Raw genomic sequence first — 17,523 nt, forward strand, 5'->3', positions numbered from 1 at the left:
ATGGAAGTATTATTGGTAAGCACGGATTTTGATCGCTTCATCATCCAAGCTGATGACCTTGATCTGTGAAATCTGCATCGGAACGAGCCTCGGTGAGTCGTCGGTGAGCATAAACATTGGCCTCCTTTGGGTGAATTTGCTGCCGCCGCTGCTTCGGAGTTGCTGCTTTTGGGGGAGTTGCTGACGATAATGTTCCCCTGGGATGATGACATATTGAAGAAAGAAAAGAGAAAAGTAATTCCAGGGGCAAACTTCAGGCAGATGATATTAGGCCTTCCGTGTATATATGGCTGAGTCTTATTATATTTAATGTTAAATTGATCAAACTTTTTTTTTTAAATAAAATTGTTTGAATATTAATTTTTAGAGATACAAACTATCTCAACACTCTTCGGTCCATCTCTTAACCGAATACAAGTGCTACGTGGAATACAGATTGCAAATACATTGATGACAATTATTAGTAAATTCTTTGTATTTGTATTAGAAAACACACACACACAAACAAAACAACTGAGAGCAAAAGCAAAATAAACCAATTTACCAGTCAACTGACATAAAACTAACAGTCTCATCTTAATCTTTGTTTGACATTTTTCCCTGGAAACTATAAACACGTTCCTGGAGCTACTCGTTCTTCTTTTAATCATAAGCTTTTTTGTTTCAAAGTTTCCATTTATAATTTTCAATTCCCAAAGTTTCTCTTTTGAAGTTTTCAATCTCTAGAGCTCTCTGGGCTTTTTTTCTGTTTGTTTCTTGGGATTCTGATCAAATCGTTCATGGCAAGGTCGAGAAATAAGAACATACATGCCAAGCTGGTGGGTATGTTTTTCCCTTTGCTTTCTTATTGAAGAAACACCAGCTTGACTGGAGATTAATGGAGGAGCTGCTTTATTTTTTTATTGCTTTCCTCATTTTCCAGGTACTTCTTGGGGACATGGGAACTGGGAAAACGAGCTTGGTACTGAGATTTGTTAAAGGCCAATTCCTGGATTTCCTGGTTGATTTTCATTTCACCTTTTTTTTTTCTTTCATTTTTCTGCATTTATATAATATCAATCTAATATGTTTAACTCATGTAGGAATCGACAATTGGGGCAGCTTTCTTCACTCAGGTTTTCTCACTCAATGAAGCCACCATGAAGTTCGATATATGGGACACGGCAGGCCAAGAGAGATACCATAGCTTGGCTCCTATGTACTATCGCGGTGCAGCCGCTGCCGTCGTAGTCTACGATGTCACAAGCTGGGTAACTTGCCTGATTGATAATTGTAGATCTCGCCATAGCCTAGCTGTACTATGTACTGTCTGTTGATGTCGATCGGTTAGTGTACATTTGTTGATCATACTCTTTAAATCCATCTGTTCTAACACTGATGCCATCAAGTATTCATGCTTTATTAATCGGATGTCCATCTGATCGCACGATGACCGGTCTTTCAAGACACGTTCGAGCGAGCCAAAAAATGGGCTCGGGAGGTGCAGAGACAAGGTAATTTGACAAGCAGTCTAAATGTTCTGTTTCTAGGACTGAAGTTCATTTGAGGTCTTTCTGCCATTTGCAAATCATTTATTCTAGAAATTTGAACATTTGAAGAAATGTATAATATACATGAAGCGATATAACGATTCAAGCATGTTTTGTCTTTTGTGATACGTTGTTTGATTCGTATTATGCCGGTTCAGGAAATCCAAATTTGATAATGTTCTTGGTAGCAAACAAGGTTGACTTGGAAGAAAAGAGAAAAGTGGGAACTGAGGTATCTGCAATCTGATACTTTCTCCTATCTTCTTTTTCTTTTTCTGGGGACAGGGGAAACAGTCCAACTGAAAAGCTGAATAACTTCTAAATTTTATGCAGGAAGGTGAGCTATATGCCAAAGAAAATGGCTTGACATTCCTCGAAACATCAGCAAAGACCACACATAACGTCAACTACCTCTTCTATGAAATCGGTAATACCGTGTTTAATATGACGTTCACCTTCTTCTGTGATGCAATGAGAAGATCATTACCCTCTGACCTTCCTTCTTACACTTGCATACTATCTCGCAGCAAAGAGATTGGCGAGAGCTACTCCTTCTAGGCCAACCGGAATGAGATTGCATAACAGGCCTCAAGGAAGCGGAAGAAGTATCTTTTGTTGCTCCTCGTGATATGAAATGTTAGTTATGAGTTCCAATGAATTGTTCTTTGTCTGAACCGATCTCGGGACATGGTTTCATAGCTCACATGATCTGCCTGTTGATATAAACCAGCCATGCTTGAGGTTTTCTCGATTAATAATTGACAATTGTTTTTTGCAGGTCATTGAAAGATTAATGTCATGAATATCTGCATTCAGTTTCTTATAAAAAAAATATCTGCATTCAGTATGTACGCCGATCAAACGCCACAGCTTCATTGCCAGTTTCAAATGCATTCATTTTGTTTTAGAGATTATCATGGAACTCCAAATAAATAAACAGAGAATTTTATTTTATTTTTTCCTTTTTAGTCAACTTATGGTTTTGTTCCCTCTGATATGCTCGTATTCGAGATTGAGTCAATATTTTAATTTGACATAATTTGATCCTCTAGTTCAAACAATTAACACAGACACCATCATCATACGCAGAGTCCCAAAACAGTCTCGAGCTTGCCGGTGCCGGCATCCTTGGTATGAATATTGTTTTATTTGCAAGGGAGTACGAAGTTGCTTGGTGCATGAAGGACTCCTTGTGAATAGGCACTAGTAAGGGGACTGATTGATTGGTTTTGGTTATCCTGAGGAGAAAAGGGAGTAACTGTATTGGTGGGGATGCTAATGGTGGTGGTGCTAACGATGGAGGTGGCAGCCGTGAGTATTTGAGCTGATGCCGGCATCCAAATTTTTCTTGTCCGGTTGGATCAAAACCGGGTGTAAACGCAGAGATTTCAAAAATAGCAGGTACTCAAATTACTGACCACTAATACAGAAATTTGTATGCATGGATTTTACACCTTCTACAATCATGTCATCCAAAAAAATGAATCATCAAGCTTATAAATTCCTGTTAAGGTCATCTGTCATATAAATAGTAGTACTACGAGTGCTATAAACACGTAAAATAGGTACATTCAAACCACTAAACAATAGGCAATACCTGTCCTATCAATGTATAGCTCAAGGTTTACCAAAAAGACAGTCCCTCACTAACTCAGCTGAGGGAATGCTACAAGTTCTTAAGATTGATGCGTAAAAAATATCGTATAAGTAGGCTTAAAGAACTACTTACCTTTCATTGCTGCAAAGTGAGCGGCCAAATCATCATAATCTGGTAACTTAGGGTGCACGTGTCGGGCTGCATTTGACCTATCTGGCTGGAAGGAAGTAGCACGGGTATACACTTTAATTCCTTCTGATTGAGCTGTTTGCACACGAGGAAGAGAAATTGATCGGACTGGACGAGGAATGGTCTCGGAGATATCATCCGATCTATCCCTGCTTGATTTTTGTGGGACTTGACCTACATCACTTCTCATATAATGTGCATGACGACTATTAGATTTTCTTCTTAGTTGACCGTCCTCATAGGATGATTGTTTCTTACTGTAATGCATCAACAGCCTATCGATTATCATTTCCTCCTCATCTCTACACCGCTCATCATCAAATAAGATTTGCAGGCCTAGTCTCGAGTCATCCCTTCTCCTGCTTCTTGGTTTTCTCCTTGCAACTTCTGTATCATCAGCATCACCAATTTCAGTATGACTAGATGCTGATTTCAAATGTCGCCTATGGGATGACCTGCGTCTTGGGATAGGGGTATCACTTCCCTCACGACTATAGTAATAATCTGTGTCTCTATCATGACCTCTCATAGGTGGAATTGTCTTCCCCTCCTTATCAGTTATTGAAAGATCACTAGAAACTCCATTGCTGTCCGAACCAGCAAGTGACGATCCGATATTAGCACCATGCCGACTGTCCTTTGATTTGATACCGGGCGCCTTAACATAAGGAGGAATGCCACTCTTAGAGTGGGGCATCCGCTTGGATTCACCTTCCTCATGTGTTTTTCTAGTTGAATTTTCGACACTGTACACATCAGCATAACTATCAGGAATGAACAGATCTTTATCATGACTCTTTAGCCGTGATGCTGCATGGTTACTAGGATTTAGATCCGGCTTTCTCTGTGTTAGAACATCTTTGTTATCTATTCTACGCACATGATTCTCCCTATCATCTTGTATCTTGGTTTCACCATTTACTCTTCCCATTCTTTTCCCACTAGAACTACTTAATCTCGCTGTTTTCAAGACAACAACATCCTTCCCATTCCAAAATCCAGGCTTACCAGCAGAAACTTCTTGTTTTTGCCGTAACCGAACATCAACATTCTCCTCTTTTTCGAAAGCTTCCACCCTGGCATGACATGGTTTGTCCTCAACAAGGAATTCCGATTTGGGCAGAAAGATCATTTCATCCCTTTTTGATACATTTGACTTACTATTACCACCATTGACATGAAAAGACCCGTAATTTTTAGGTTGGTCCTAGAGATCAAAATAGTTTCAGTATGAAGAAATTATCAGGCTAAAAATCAACCAGAATATTAAAAGAAAGTAAATTTTAAACACAAGCATACCTGTGGGACCGGTGGAGGTTTCGACATTCTTCGCTCAAAAGCTTTGGAGTCCCATTTTATGGAAAATTCCGACACTATATCATTCATCACCTTTACTTTCCTCTCCATTGTGGAAGGATTTGAAGTTGAATTTTCAACAAGCTACCATGAAAATTGGCGACACTGATCATGGAAATGCGATGATGGAACCATAAATATTCTCCATTTTAATTGGTTCCTAATTACAAATTTACCTGTTTATTCACGAATAAGTCCAGGGAATTTTCATATCGTTCATGAAATATTTGCCTAAGATCACGCAACTCTGGCAAATCAGAAAATCTAGCCGCCGCAAACATCAGAGATGAGACAGCCTCCCTGCAATCTTCTGGGCAATCACTGTTGCATTTATAACGAGAATAAGAAACTGTGTTTTCATCTGCTTATTAATGATAAATTGAAGAAAACAAACAATAAAGAAGTTCGCAATTGTCTCATATCAAGAAAAGGAACATATAATCAGAAAACTATAATCCATCTTATGCTTCCTCGAACGGTAAAAAGTAAAAACATTTATCAGTGAAGCATAGTTCCAAGATACTATTGGCTAAAATGCCCATGAAATCCTACCCTACTAGCAAAAATTGAATTTCATAAATATAATTAGATGATAAAAGTAAAACATTATCTTATTGACCTGTGGAAATACCAAAATCTAAATCCATACAGTACATAGCAGTCTACCATCCAAAAAACTTCAGGAATACAAGATTGAGAATCTTTTCCAGATCCAGAACAACAAACTCTCTGAGATACTTTATTCAATTCTAATAAAATAAAATCATCAAAGTAAGAGAAATTCCAATCTTTTCTTTAGCAGACATTTCTTTGCACCTTTACAAAAATAAAATTACTTAAATAACATACTGGCAACTGGAACGACAGAAAAACTTCTCAGAAATTCCAATCTGAGATACTGTACTCAATTCTTATCCTTCAATAAGCCACCCTTTTTGACATACAAGTGCTTTCAAACCTCAGTTTTCCTTTACCATAAGCAACAGAAAATGTGTAACTCCAGTTGACCTAAAATCAAACTTAGCATAAAAATGAAACAGTCTCTTGATACCATACAAGGTGGAAAACAGGAAGTGCTACACAAAGAAGAGTCACAACAAAACCCTGCATGTAGCTAAAAGTATCAATTGAAGTCCAGAGAAGATGATGTCATCAGAGACAAAAACAGAATATGGCTCACAGCAACACTTTTCAGCACGTAAGCTTAATGCTATTGTCAACGGATAGCACAAGAGATGACATTATCCAAAAGAGAACTGTTAATTTTAGAATCACTCGTTTTCAGAACTCAAAAACACCCTTTACAGCGGATATTTTCACAGAAATATTCCGATAGAAAAGCTTACCATTCGTAGCCAGTGGCTATCATAAAGAGAGCAGAACACAATTCAAGCTACCATTGTTAAAGAGAAACAAATAAAACAGCCACTCATACCTCAGCTTTTCCATGACGGAAGCATGCTTCGACACGAAATCGCAACATTTCTCAATAAAATCATAGCAAGACGAAAGGAGCAATTCAGCTATATATCCTTCCACCTGTTTTCAGCATCACTCGGAAAATCAAAACAGAATTCATTTTTAATGCCCATAAAATTAATTGATCAGTCAAACAAAAGCATGAAAAATTCACATATTCCAACAAGTCTGCGGAAAAATATGCAAATTATATAAAAGAACCACCCTGCCGAAAGCATTAATATCAAGGCCATTAGCGAGCAGATCAGCTATATCTTTCTTCAAAAACTTAAGCGTCGCACTACGTTTCCTCCGTATCACATCAATCCGACTCTTTATCACTTTAATCAATGATTTACTGCACGAAATAAAATTTTTCAAATCAATTCAATTATCTAAACAAAAAAAAACGCGATAAATTAATTTCGAGAGAAAGTAAAAAACCATCTTGAGGCAAAACCACGGCCTAAGATTCCGCCCAGCATCTTAGATCACTGGTTTACGACTCAAAACAAATCAAAACGTCTCCTTGAATTCAAAATGTAGATAAAGGAAATACAAGATCTGCCATTAAAGGAGAAGAGGGGAAAATGCACTTTGGCTAAGCTTCTTCAGTGCCGTTTTCTAAGCCACTTTTTTCATTTTCAAACAAACTAACAGGTCCACTGTTATCAAAAGGATATTATGCAAATTTACACTTATAGCCTTCAAGTCTCCATCCAATTTTCCGGTCGATCGAACATTTAAAATTTTAAAAAAAAAATTGAGGATAGTTTGTGGGAACTAAACCGTTTCCAATTTGGTGCGGAGAAGGCGGTAAGTGGGGTAGGTCGTGACCATTGAGGAAGAATTGGCTTACTTGTTCTAATTACGATTTTAGTCCCTTTACCACTAAAAAAAATAAGATTTAATATCTATAATTTAGCAAAAATTAGTTACTTTACTTTTATAATATTATCAGTATCAGTATGAAAATATGAAAATCCTTGGTGAAAGTATGTGTCGGGTCCCTCTATGATAGGAACCGATTCAATTTAGTCTATCTAATGCTTAATAGATCAATATAGTCTCTTTACTATGGGAATGATTCAAATTAGTTATTTGATTTAATATCCTTGGTGGACTGACTGATGAAGTCTTGGTTTAGCGATGAGAAATTATTTTTGAGAATTTTAAAGTTTAAGTTTAAATTCATTATGTGTGTGAATTTAGTCCATTCAATTATTAATCTATATATTTAATCCCCTGTTTGTAATAATCAACTTTTATCAAAACTGTTGATTTAATTGTAAAATTTAATTTAAAACAGTACAAAAATTAGTAATTTCAATAATAAATTATTATTATTATTGGGTTGGTCGGTTAGGTTAAATCTCACTCATATATTAGGTTGGTTTGGTTAAGTCCCATTCCTAGAATTTGCAATGATTCATCAGTCCTCCACTATAAACATTTTTCATTTAATGAAATCTTAAATCTTTATCAATTTGATTTTAGGTTAAATTAAATTTTTTTTCTCCTATTCTTTAGATTAAATACATATAGATTTCTGTTATTTTCGTATTTAAATAATTAATTTTTCTAATATTTAATATTAACTCCGTCGTTTTTAAAATATGAAATGACTCTATTTTATGTAATTGAACAACTATTACACCATCAAGGATAGACTGAGGCAGAGCGGGCGAGGGCAATCGACCCCCTAAAATTTTTAAATTTGCCTATATTTTAGATTCTCTATGTGTATTTTTATTGATAATATGTTTTCATCTCTTATAATTTTATAAATTTGCTCCCCTCTATGTATTTTTATTGATAATATGTTTCCATCTCCTAGAATTTTATAAATTTGCTCCCTTCTAAGATTTTATAAGTTTGTCCCTATAGAATAAAATCATAGCAAATCACATATTTTATAAATTGTGTTTTATGATGCAAACTACTTTAAAATAAAAAGGAAGAAAATATGAAGTTAGAATTGAAAATTGAACAGTTTTAGTTCTTCCACTCCCTAACTACCAAGTTGCCACTACTAATAAGCAAATCTCATTATTATGACACTTAACATAACAGTAATAGGCATTCACACTTCCGAACACCATGCTTATCCTTTGTTGGGTAATCAAAACACCATACCAACCTACGCCTTGATATGACAAGAAGGATATGGTGCCTTCCGTGAGAAAGGATGTGGTGGCACCTAAAGATGATGCTTTCAATGTACAGAGCCCCATAACGATGATGGACATGGTTCTGCCAACTCATCTTTATAATACATTTACCATTTAAAGTCGTATTATAATAATTTTAAAGATCACTACAATATTGTAATTATATTCACAATTTTAAAATATAATATAAAAAAACAAATCATAGTACAATTTAAGTTTAGGGTTTGGTGGTTACGTGCATTTCGGAGGGTAGCTAGAGATGCTAAAGCGAACACGAAGCACCCCCTAGTCCCTAGTGCTTACCATCCAGCCAGCCATGCTTTAAATTATTTTAACTTTGATGAATTATCTGATTGGTCTTTCACATTTTAGAATGATTTTATTTTAGTAATCGAAAAAAGATTTACCGTTGTTAAATTAATGTCTTATTTTAATCACTAGTCATCGAATCATAACCGTAATTGATATGATCTTTAACCCATCAAAAATAAAATCACTTTAATAATCTTCTTGAACCTGCAAAATCTTTTAGCATTCAAGCTATTATTGCCCCAGAGATGTAAATAAGACATCTATTTCCGGTTTAATCCAACAAGAATTAAACTTGATTTGATAATCATTAAACTAAACTCAAACAGCTTAACTCGAATTTAAGCCCTAACATGTCCGACTTGAATGGCTCACGAGCCTAATTAAGTCCTTCAAATTCAATATATATTTTCATATTAATTTTTTTGGTAAAAGTTCAGGATTATGCTCCTTTATAAATTCATGAGTAATCCTCTTCCCATCCGGCCTTCTTTTCACATGCATGCTGGCTTTGAAGTCTGTTTTTTTCACACTAGATCTTCTACTGCTACCAACATCTGATTCAGGAGTGACTCCATATCTGGAACATGAAAATTTAGCATCAATAAATTCCTTAGATATCTTTGAACGCCTGCTGTTTTCAATTGAGGTAGTAAATCCCATGGACTTGGCATATTCCTGATAAAATGCATATGCAGCCTCATGTGACTCAAGTTCGAGGCCATTTCGTGGCTCAAATTCTGCATCTCCTTCAAATCCAACAACAGCCCTTTTAGCGGTATCAACCCCCCCCCCCCATCTCTACTACGTGTCGTTCCATACACAATATCAACCGTATGTTATTTCACCCCATCATTACAAGGCATGGAGTCTCTATAATCCACCATATTACCAACTGCATTTTGGTTTTCTCCAATCTTTATCATGATCACCAAATGGTAGATTCCTCTGTACTTTAATGAGAAAATCCACTTCTCAAACATACAATCCAGTGGCACCAGAAGAAGAAAGGTGCTGGAGAATAAAGGGCACAAAGTAGGCGATGGTGTGGGTTAAGCAAGATGTTGCAGACTGAAATGCGCGTGAGAGTTTTAGGAGTTCTTATATTTTCATATTAATAAATTATATATATACCATTATTGAATAAGAATGAGCTTAAATGAGGTTGAATCTGAGTTTTAGTATAAAAACTGGTAAACAAGTCTAAACAAGGAGAAGGAAGAAGAAAGTAGCAATTTTGCTTTGAATATTGAAAAATGGAAATATTTACAAGATTTTGAGACTAAGAAATCAACAAATTATTTGGCTTAATCATAGTAAGATGAGTGAATGGGAAGTGAAATGATGATGATCATAGAGACAGTACAGTGATGAAGTCCACGAAGTTGGGGGCCTCAGCCCTCCAGTGAAGCTCAATATCTTCAGCTACCCTTTGAGCATCGAATGAGGCACCGAGCAAGCCACGCCTTGTAAAGCCTACAGCATATAGCCCATCTTCTCCTTTCCATCCCTTGGGAAATGGCTCCCGTGGCATCCCATCTTTTTTCTGAAAATAAGTGTGTTCCCTTCAAGCATTGGGGTACATTGCTTTTGTAGCCAGTGGCGAGAATGATGACATCAAACCTCTCCTTTCTTCCGTCCACAAACTCCGCCCCAAGACACGCTATTCTTCTTATTCCCGGGTAAACCTAATACGTTTATATAAGCCGAATTTAGTTCAATTAACAACACACATTATATCAAAGATTTGAATACAACACCTTAATGTTTCCACTCTTGATCTTTGCTACTGTCCCAACATCCAAAACAGGTGTCTTGCCGGATATGCTCTTGAGTTCTAGGGGACCAATTTTGGGACGACGCCAAGCACGAAATGCGACACTAGGAGCAAAAACCGATCAACTATGCGAACGGGGAGCCACTTGAGCATCCACATGAGCAATCCAAATGTTGATATTCCTAGCATTTCACGAGGCAAGACGTGCACCTGCAACCATGTCATCAAAAAATGTCGATTAAAAAAGGGCTAAACAATATATGATTATGAGAAGAAAGAAAGAAAGAAGCAATGGTTACCGAGTCTCGAACGACTAGTGATGTGCGAGCATTGAAGTTGACAAGATTCAAAGCAACTTCCATGCTGGAATTCCCACAGCCAACCATCAAAACTTCCTTTCCTCCATACGATCTCCCGTTTTTCTAGGAGCTCGTGTGAAGTATAGGCCCATCGAAATCATCCATTCCTTCGATAAACGGCATTACTTCATCAGCATTCGTGGCCACAATGAGCCACTGCGACACATACTCAATTTGTTCATGTTTCAGCCCCGAGGTGATGACTCGCCAAACCCCATATCGATGATCAAATTCTGCACTCACTACATTTTATTAAAAACCGAGTCTAAATCAAAATGGTTTTCATAGGACTCTAAATAATCCAAGAACTGATTTCTTGTTGGGTCAATAGGGTAGTCAGCAGGGAACTTCAGAAAAGGCAGGTCACAAAATCATTTTGGAAGATGAAGGCAAAGACGGTCATAGGTTTTCAGCTTCCACAACGAAGCTATGCAATCAGCCCTTTCGAGGATTAAGCTGGGGATACCTTTCCGTTTTAAACAAGCAGCAGTGGTTAAACCGTAAGGGCCAACACCGATTATAATAGGACATGTCACCCATAAACAACTTTCTGATTTTTTCATTTTTCTTGTTACGGTACACTTTTTGCTTCAAGTTAATACTCCATGAACACCAAATATATGGTGGGAAAAAATGATTAATTGATGCGTGAAAATCGATTTCTGAATGTAGACCGAATATCTGGTGATGATGACATTGGTTTTAATCTTATCTATAACCAGCTGGACAGAGAAATTGTTTATGAAAATTCCTGATTTTTTGGAGGGATGATTTGAAAGAGTCCATGAATATCTACAACACTATGCGATTGTTATAATTGATTCAAGACAATAACTGAGTATTTATGCAATATAATATCAAATATATATATATATATATATATATATATATATTTCGTATTTTATGTGATAGAAATATTCAGTGGGTAATATATACATGAATATATAAAAACTATTTTTTTAGCTTAGCATATAATTTATCAATGAAACTAGGGCCAACTCCCATTATTACATACATCAAAATAGAAGTTTAAGAATAACAACGCTACAACACAATGAAAATAAACTCTTACACCAGCAAGTGAAACATACCCTGAAGCATTTTCTTAACAGCCTGAATTACCACCCCGCTTTGAAGAAGTCTTTCCTCTTAAGCTCCGCTTTTGCAAGATAATCCGCCATCCAATTACTATTACGACAAGCGAACACAAACTGAACCTGTCCAATTGTTTTTACATTACAATCAATACTCTTCTGAATACTGCCCACCATTGTCATGGTCTCTGAATCGGATTAAGAACCCAACATAATGCCACTTTCGAATCTGATTCAACAATTAGTCTTGCCTTTCCAACCCAACAAGCTTCCATAAACACTTCTAATGCAATTTTAATCGCCGTTACTTCTGCATAATCAGAATCAAAAATCGAAATCGGGCCTGAAGACATTGCTTTCAGTTCACCTTGCGATGTGCGCAACACACCTCCGCAACCAGCCGCTCCCGCTTTTGCAGCCCCCTCCACGTCAAATTTCACGTAACCAATGGTTGGTGCACTCCAAACTGCTGCAGGCTCCTCGTTCTTTAGACTATCATAGAGACATCTAATCGGTTCTTCTCACCAAAGGTCCTTGCGCAGCACAGACTCTCCCGTAGTTGCCTCGATCCATGAAAGAGCGCGCAACTTTGATGGAAATAACAGATCCTTCATAGACGTTGATTTACTGTTGAAAACCTTTTCAGTTCTCGCTAACCAAACTCTCCATAAGGCTGCAGAAATATAAATGAGCCACCCTCTTCTAAATGCACTTGTAAAATTAATTCCAAAACAAAAATTAATAAAACACGCAACTCCATTAGGATTTGTCACTGCACTCCCCATCATTGGGTTGGGGAAGATTGGGAAACTCACTGGTAAAAACTGTTTTCTGGGAAGATTGGGTTGGGGAAGAAAACATAGGGAAAAAGGGTGAATTGAAGTTTTATCACTGAACTATTTTGGATTTATAAAAAGGCCCATGATTAGTGACCAAAATAAAAGAGAATAGATAGTTGAATGATGAATAATGTAATTTAACTAAAAAATAAAAACATGTTTTTTTATGTGCCACGTGTCATTTTATTAGTAGTCATAGGATTTCACGTCACTTTCCGTGACGGAAATGGGTGAATCCGTTAACGGCAAAAAACATCATGTATTAAATCGATAATTTTTAAATATTATGTATAAAACTGATAATCGGGTATAGCTCATGTATGAATGTGGTAATTAACCCTTCAAGTTAAAACTACGAAAAGCATAGTCTCTTTAAGGATGTCATGCCAGGCCGATTCATACATGCTGCCTGCTGTTCAAGGAAGACAAGAACCACAACATTCAAAATTCCATGATCATGATGTTCTGTCTTCGGGAATGTACTCATTCAGACAAATAATTATATGCTATTCTATTCATGATGTACTTCTCAAACATTCAAACATATTTAAATGTGGTTTTGCCGGGTTTGTATTATTCCATCACATATAATGTCAAACAGAAAATACCCAAACAGATAAGAGAGAAATATTGCCAAAAAAAGAACATATGTTGGGATGGGCTTAGCTAGTAAGGTTAAAGGGCTACACCAACTTGTCCATGGGGTCCCAACCACCACCCAAAAGGCTGGTTTAAAAGTTTTTAGCTTGAGCATTATTGACAGTCCATGTGTGTTTTATACATTTACTTCTTCCTTCTTCCCTAGATTGTGGGTTTAATATCAGTCTCATAAGATTTTCTCGACAATATCTATACCAGTAGCTGATGCATATCATCCTTATAGTGACCTTTGATTAGTCAACTTTTATAATAATCTCATTAATTATCTCAAATAGTTAATATTGTTAAAAAATCCATTTAAAATGTTGGCATGGGTATTTGTTAAAAGTATCTTTATCGACCTAAAAAAATTCTTTATAAACAAGAGAGGAAGTTTGTTTTTAAAGATATCATTATTTTAGCCCTAATAGTTAACTATTAAACTGTCTAAAGATATTATAAAAAGGATAAAGAATCACACTAAAGTTGCACAAACTAAATGTCGAAATTAAACATAATATGGGATCAAAACCATAATTTGACCGAAAACAAACCATGTATAAGTTGATCACATGCTGAAAAATGACTGAAAAGGAAAGAGAGGTTGCTTTTGGGGGAGTGGCTCAAGAACCCAGAAAAGAAGCAAGAATTAATGAGAATGTTAGGTTGGGAACCCAATGAACAAAGACAAAACAACTGTCCCATGCTCACCGGTAAAATCATATAATATGCATTCCAGTTTAAGGAAATTCTGCAGCGAAATTTAAACACTGTAAGGGTTGGGGGGAGGAGCTCATAAATGCAATGTTACATACATTTCGAGCTCAAAAGGGACAAATTATAGAGAGGAAAAAGTAAACAGAATGGTGCAGTGGCGGGCTCACATTCTCTGTCATTTGTCTTTCTTCAATCACCCTTCATTTTACCACTAACCTTTGTCTCTTTCTCATTCTTTTTACGCCTTTCACTTTGTCTGCACCCCCATGCAATTTAGGGTTTTATTTTTTCTTGGTTTGAAAAAAAGAAGAAGCAGGTTTTCAAAATATCATAAAATATAATAAATCGAAATTTTAAACGTATTCAAACTTATCATTTTTCCAAGATAATAAATTGCATGATAAACTACCTCGAATGTTATTCAACTTTAGGATGTGTGTAGTTTTTAGATGAACTTTAAATTATTTTAATTTTACTATTGAATTTTAGTTCTAGGTTTAGTTAGGGTATTAGATCATTAAATCATTAACATTGTGAAGATTTGGTCATTTATTCCCTTTAAACTTTAGTTTACAAATTGATTTTATCATTAAACTTTAAAATATTTTGATTTTAAACATTGAAATTTAATTTGTGTATTAATTTCGTCCTACTTCCCATGTCGTCACTATCAGTCAACCATTACTCGTCACTAGTTGTCAATCACAACCGTATCGATATTAAAATGTTTGCATTTCACTTTTCTTTTTTATTATTTGATTTTTTTCACGAAATTCATTCAAAATTGATGAAAACCCATTTGAAGGTTCAATGATCTAATGCTATGATATCTTATGACGATCGTCTGGGTGTTGCTATTTTTTAGCTATGTTGCTTGTCTTCTTGAGAGAATGTTTCTCACAATATAAATTTTGGCTTAAGTATACAAAATGTGATCAACTTATGTCATTTTTTTAGTTTAGTGTCTAACGTTTATTTCGTTTCAGTTTGGTGTCTAACGTTTCATTATGTTTCTCAAAATAGATTAAACCGTGACGAACCGTTAAGTTTGGTTGTTAACCCATTAAAAATGTCGCATGACATATTTTTTAATATTAAAAAATTATTTTTGAAAATAAGAATTTAATTTAAATAGATTAATTAAACCAATATAGTGAAGCTCACGCGAGCGGTATAGTCCATCAATGAAAAGGGGTGTTTTCAACGGGTCTGGGTCGGGGAGAACCAGGTGGAGCAGAGAAGAGGAAGCATGACGGGTCCGGAGGGGGTCGAGGAGATGCAGATTGTTGGGTGTAACCAATATAGTAACAACTAGACCGCGATTGAGTAACCAGGAAGGTCGAGGAAAGGGATGACATGGGCAGAGGACGGGAAAGGATAGACACTAATATGTTGGCCGCCGGTGGACATTTTAGACTTTCCGTTGGAAAAACTCTTTCGGATTTCATAGCTTGGCATGGTTTTATGTAACTACTCACTGGTAAGGTAAATGGCACCATTCATTGATTACGTCGTGCCTTTCGAATACGGTCCTGCTTTATGCATTCCATAATCTTAAATTTAAGGATACGCTATCGTTTTTACTCCATTTGGTTTCCTTTGTCATTTTGATTACCAAACTATTATACAAGTGGGTAAGCTTTCAAAGCATTCCATTGTTTGTCAATTTCAATTTCAAGTCCAATGATTAACAACAATAGTTAACCCCTGCAACATATCATCTTTCATCTGAGGAAGAAGAACCCAATTTATCCCGAAAAGAAAATCCCATGTGATAAAGCAGAAGCATTTTAAGCCTCACTCAAGGTTGTCTATTAGCTTCTAATCTTGTGTTGCAGCCTGCGAGTTGAGCTCAGCAAACCTCAGTCCTACACGCATCGAGTGCTTCAAGAACTTCTTAGGGGTTCTTGAATTCAATTTCAGAAAAAGGGTGGGTAAGGGGAAGAGAGGGAAAGACTGCTCGGGGTTAATTCTTTATTTTAATTAATTTTTTATTTTCAGAAATTATTTTTAATATTAAAAAAATATGTAGGCGGCATTTTTAATGGGTTAACGATCAAATTTAACGATCCGTCGTGGTTTGATCAATTTTGAGTAACGAAATAAAACGTTAAACACGAAAAAACGGACATAAGTTAGACACCTTTTGTATACTTAAACATTAAATTTTGGATGAAACACTCAAACTCATTAAATCCAAGAAAATCCTTAAACTAAAAAAAAAACAATATTTTTCATGTTTAATTTAGAATTTTTAAGATACTTTGAGAAAAAAACTAAATTGATAGCATGATATGAGACGATGAGACGAGTTCAGTCTATGTGATCGCAAAAGATGTTAAAGCGAAGATAATTAAATTTAATACATTTTTTTCACGTTAGTATTACATCAACATCAAACTATCACATCATATATTAATGATTTAACGATTTAATATTTTAATTGAACTCTTACTAAAATTAAATGAAATTAAAATTCAATAATTAAATTAATATAAATTCTAAAGTTGATTGATATTTATGATAGTTTAGCTTAAATAACTGTGTAAAGATAATAAATTTTTATATATTTGTATTTTAACCCATATTATATATATATTGAGTTGTATTATCCACATGTTTGAAACCGAGTTTTCCTTGTTTGATGGAGAAATTTGTGACAGCCTTGGTTACGTGAACTCTTGTTTCTTTTTCTTTCTTAGCTTGGGTATTCACTCTTGAAAAGTAATGTTGCTTTGATAATCATTAACGTTATTCATTGGTCGGAGGTTAATGTACACACAGACAAACTTTCTTCATGTTTTTCCCTCTTATATATATATATATATATATATATATTATGCATGACTTGCTTTATTTGATTAGTTATTTGTTAAATTTTTATTGAATTATTTGATTTTTTTAATGTTTAGATTTGGTCCATTTTATGTATAAATTAATGTATATAAGCTCTTTGATGGAAATCTTCTTCATTGAAGTTCTTACCGTTAAGACCATTGTGATCCAAAAGATGGACATGTTTAATTTTGAAGTGTATGTTAGGGATAATAAAATGTCCAATCGAGTTAGACTGTTAGAGTTTTCATTTATTTAAATTTGATCTGAGTATTATATATCTATTTGACATTCGATCTGACTCGTATTTAGAAAATTGCACTTGATTTAAATTTTAGGATAAAAATCTACTATTACCTAATATAAATATAAAAAATAATATTTATTCGGTAAAATATAGATATGATTGAAAAAAATACATAGAAGGATATTATAATTATTGTCACTAATTATATATAGAGAGAGGATAATTATACTATTATCTCATGTCATATCAGAGATTTTTCATTTTATATTTGATTGACCCAATCTAAACTCGAGCGATTTGTATGATTCAAATTTAAAAAAATTATGATTAAAAAACACTAAATGTTGATAAACTATACTTTAATGATCATTCTATCATTAAATTTATAAAAATTATAAAATAGTTCT

The 17,523-nt window shown here is 35.1% G+C and overlaps 2 protein-coding genes and 1 pseudogene across 2 annotated transcripts; 1 reads left to right on the forward strand and 2 right to left on the reverse strand.

Annotated features, from left to right (window-relative positions):
* The first annotated feature begins 723 nt into the window (after positions 1 to 723).
* On the forward strand, positions 724 to 2,087 carry LOC120149962 (ras-related protein Rab5-like). The gene is made up of 6 exons (XM_039162677.1): positions 724 to 818; positions 923 to 1,000; positions 1,083 to 1,245; positions 1,446 to 1,493; positions 1,688 to 1,761; positions 1,863 to 2,087. Exons 1-6 carry the CDS (start codon positions 780 to 782, stop codon positions 2,085 to 2,087), a joined length of 627 nt encoding a protein of 208 aa, XP_039018608.1. The 5' UTR covers positions 724 to 779.
* Positions 2,088 to 2,984: 897 nt separating this feature from the next.
* LOC120149953 lies at positions 2,985 to 6,726 on the reverse strand. Its single transcript, XM_039162672.1, has 6 exons — positions 6,574 to 6,726; positions 6,355 to 6,487; positions 6,107 to 6,210; positions 4,848 to 4,992; positions 4,615 to 4,755; positions 2,985 to 4,522 (listed from the first exon to the last, which is right to left on the reverse strand). The coding sequence occupies exons 1-6, from the start codon at positions 6,612 to 6,614 to the stop codon at positions 3,251 to 3,253; spliced, it is 1,836 nt and encodes a 611-aa protein (XP_039018603.1). The 5' UTR covers positions 6,615 to 6,726; the 3' UTR covers positions 2,985 to 3,250.
* Positions 6,727 to 9,020: 2,294 nt separating this feature from the next.
* On the reverse strand, positions 9,021 to 11,308 carry LOC120149963 (annotated as a pseudogene).
* Between the last annotated feature and the right edge of the window lie 6,215 nt (positions 11,309 to 17,523).

Source organism: Hibiscus syriacus, unplaced genomic scaffold (genome assembly GCF_006381635.1).
Source record: "Hibiscus syriacus cultivar Baekdansim isolate YM2019G1 unplaced genomic scaffold, ASM638163v2 tig00111013_pilon, whole genome shotgun sequence".
Lineage (NCBI taxonomy): Eukaryota > Viridiplantae > Streptophyta > Magnoliopsida > Malvales > Malvaceae > Hibiscus > Hibiscus syriacus.